At 52.9% G+C, this 3032-nt stretch overlaps 2 protein-coding genes across 2 annotated transcripts in view; both read left to right on the top strand.

Annotated features, from left to right (window-relative positions):
• Positions 1-2669, top strand: part of LCNL1 (lipocalin-like 1) — an 8762-nt gene extending 6093 nt beyond the window's left edge. The window contains exon 6 of the mRNA XM_008576515.1: positions 2587-2669. Within this exon, the coding sequence (XP_008574737.1) occupies positions 2587-2669 (83 nt within the window). The remainder of the gene's footprint in view (positions 1-2586) is intronic.
• Positions 2670-2872: 203 nt separating this feature from the next.
• Positions 2873-3032, top strand: part of LOC103593517 (chromosome unknown open reading frame, human C9orf142) — a 2963-nt gene continuing 2803 nt past the window's right edge. The window contains exon 1 of the mRNA XM_008576514.1: positions 2873-2906. Coding sequence (XP_008574736.1) covers positions 2873-2906 — 34 coding nt within the window. The remainder of the gene's footprint in view (positions 2907-3032) is intronic.

Here is a 3032-nt window from a genome sequence, read left to right as displayed (position 1 = left end):
GTGCGGCCGGTCACAAAAAGGACAAAACAAACAAACAAATAAAAAAAAACATGCACCCATATCCTACCTTAAATTAAATTGCTCTCTAAGGAAGAGCTGAGTTGCTGCAGACTGGCTGATAGGTTACATTTCATAGACGTTCGTGTAACTTTTTTTTTTTTTTTTTTGGTGGCTGGCCATTACAGGGGTCCGAACCCTTTGAACTTGGTGTTATAAAACTGCTCTAACCAACTGCACCAACCGGCCAGCCTCGTATAATTATTTAAATGAAGGTTTTGCAGTTTTCTTATCATGTTTCGGGACTAATCTTGGTTCAGGTCTTGTATTAAGTTTCCTATGGCTGCTATAACAAATAATCACAAACTGGTGGCCTAAAACATGCATTTATTCTCTTACGGCTTTTGAGGCCAGAAGTCCAAAATCACTTTCACTGGGCCAAAATCAAGGTGTTGGCTGGGCTGTGCTCCCTCCAAAGGCTCTGGGGCGCATCCGTCCCTGCCTTTTCTAGCTTTTGGCGGCCACAGCAATCCTTGGCCAGATGTGGCATCTCTCCAATCCCTCTCTCCCTGCCATATTGATATCTTCTTTTCTGTCTGTGTCAAAGCTCCCTGTGACTCTCTTTTATAAGGACAATTGTGATGGCATTTAGGGCCCAACCAAATAATCCAGGATAATCTCCCCATCTCAAGGTCACATCTGCAAAGACCCCTTTCCCACGCAAGGTAACATTCACAGATCCCAGGGATCAGGACTGATATCTTTGGGGGCCGTTGTTCAGCCTACCACATTCTACCTGGAAACGTTCCTAGGCCCTGAGCACTGCCAGGAGGGACTAATGTTTGGGTGCTGGTGACTCCAAGACGATCCATCCCCAGACTAGACCCTCGGGGACACAGCAATCTCCACTCACCTCCACAGACACCCAGCTGGCATCTCAGAGCTCATGTGACAAATGACAGGCCCCACATCCCCTCCAAAGCTGCCCCACCCTAGTCATCTTAGGACCACTTTCCCCAAATGTAGGGGTCATCCTCGATCGTCCCCAGCCCCTCCTCATTCCACATCCCCACTGAGCCTGCGGCCCAGCCTCTGTAGCTTTGCTCTGAGAGGCCAGCAGCCCTCTGCCGTCTCCCTGCCCCTCCCCTCACAGCACTGGGCATGGGCTGTACTCGTGTCAATCACACGCCCCACTCTCCTTCCCACACCCATTTAACCCTCCAGCACCTTCCCACTCTTCATTCATCCACTCACAGCATCTGTTATCTCCACGTGCCAGCAGGCTGTTTGAGCCCTGAGGAGACGAATATGGTGGCAAATAAAACCATATTTTATTTGGACCTGGCAGGAGAGATGGACAATAAATAGGGTAAATAAGTGTATCAGTCATCTACTGCTGAGTAACAAATTACCCCCAAATTTAGCAGATTAAAACAACAAGCGTGTGTCACCTTCCTAGTTTCTGAGGATCAGGAACCTGGTCCTCTGGCACTAGGTCTTCTGTGAGGCTGCCATCGAGCTGTCAGCCACATGGGGGCTGTGGTCTCACGGGAAGGCTCAGCTGGCAGGGGGTCTGCTTTGCAGCTCCCTCAATGGTTGCTGGCAGGCCTTGGTCCCTTGTCATGTTGATGTCACCAACAGCTGCCTCGTGTCATCATGAGCAATTCAAGAGGGAAAAAGATGTGACAGCCCCTCACTTCTGCCATATTCTAGTGGCCAGAAGGTCATGAAGCCCAGCTCAAGGGGAGGGGATTACTCAAACGTATGAAGTGGGAGGTGGGAGGGTTGGGGGCCGTCTTAGAGACTGCTATCACAATAAGTAAACTAGAGTGTACTCTATACAGTGACAGTATGGGAAATAAGTAAATGAAACAGGAGAGAGGGACATGCACATTGGGCGGGGGTTGACATGTTTTGTACAGTGGGCCTCAGCAGGACTGCAGGGGATGAACCAAGAGAAAGTAGCAGATGAGGCAGGCTTGGCCGAGGGCATCCTTGGGATACATTAGCATAGCCTATAAATCCACTGACCGCCCTCCCCTTGGCCACCGGGCCGTCACCCCAGCCTTCCTGCAAAGCCTGGAGTGGAGCTGCTTTTTCCCACGGTGGCGCCNCCCTCACTTCTGCCATATTCTAGTGGCCAGAAGGTCATGAAGCCCAGCTCAAGGGGAGGGGGTTACTCAAACGTATGAAGCGGGAGGTGGGAGGGTTGGGGGCCGTCTTAGAGGCTGCTATCACAATAAGTAAACTAGAGTGTACTCTATACAGTGACAGTATGGGAAATAAGTAAATGAAACAGGAGAGAGGGACATGCACATTGGGCGGGGGTTGACGTGTTTTGTACAGTGGGCCTCAGCAGGACTGCAGGGGATGAACCAAGAGAAAGTAGCAGATGAGGCAGGCTTGGCCGAGGGCACCCTTGGGATACATTAGCATAGCCTATAAATCCACTGACCACCCTCCCCTTGGCCACCGTGCCGTCACCCCAGCCTTCCTGCAAAGCCTGGAGTGGAGCTGCTTTTTCCCACGGTGGCGCCTCTGCCTGGGATACCCTATGCTGGCACACCCTACCCTTCCTCTGCTTTGCAGCTCAAACGGCAGCAGGTGACCAACCCAAGTGCCCCGCCCTGCAGCACCTGCTGCGGTTCCTGCCTGGCATTCAGCCTCCCTGAGAGTCATGTTTGTTTATTGTTCGTCTCTCCCATTAGGTCTTACAAGCTCTAGGAGACCAGAGACCTTGTCTATGGATCAAGGTGTCCTCGAGGCCTAGGACAACACGAGGCACGTACGAGGTGCCAGGTTAACACCGTGGGATGGATGAACGATCCACAGAAGCTTAGCAAGCTTCTCATCCGGGCTAAAGACAATGCGATGCATGCGGGGGGAGGGGGCAGGGGCTGGGCCTGCGGGTAGAACGTGCGCGCCGCCGCCAAGCCGGGAGCTCGGACACGGCGGGGACTGAAGGGCGCAGGAGGGGGTGAGGCCCGATTAGGCCTCCGCGTGGGCGAGAGGGCCGGCCCCGGGAGCCCCGCCCC

This window comes from Galeopterus variegatus, unplaced genomic scaffold (assembly GCF_000696425.1).
Source record: "Galeopterus variegatus unplaced genomic scaffold, G_variegatus-3.0.2 Scaffold1360, whole genome shotgun sequence".
Lineage (NCBI taxonomy): Eukaryota > Metazoa > Chordata > Mammalia > Dermoptera > Cynocephalidae > Galeopterus > Galeopterus variegatus.
The sequence above is the reverse complement of the archived record's forward strand: the minus strand, read 5'-3'. Positions and strand labels throughout refer to the sequence as shown.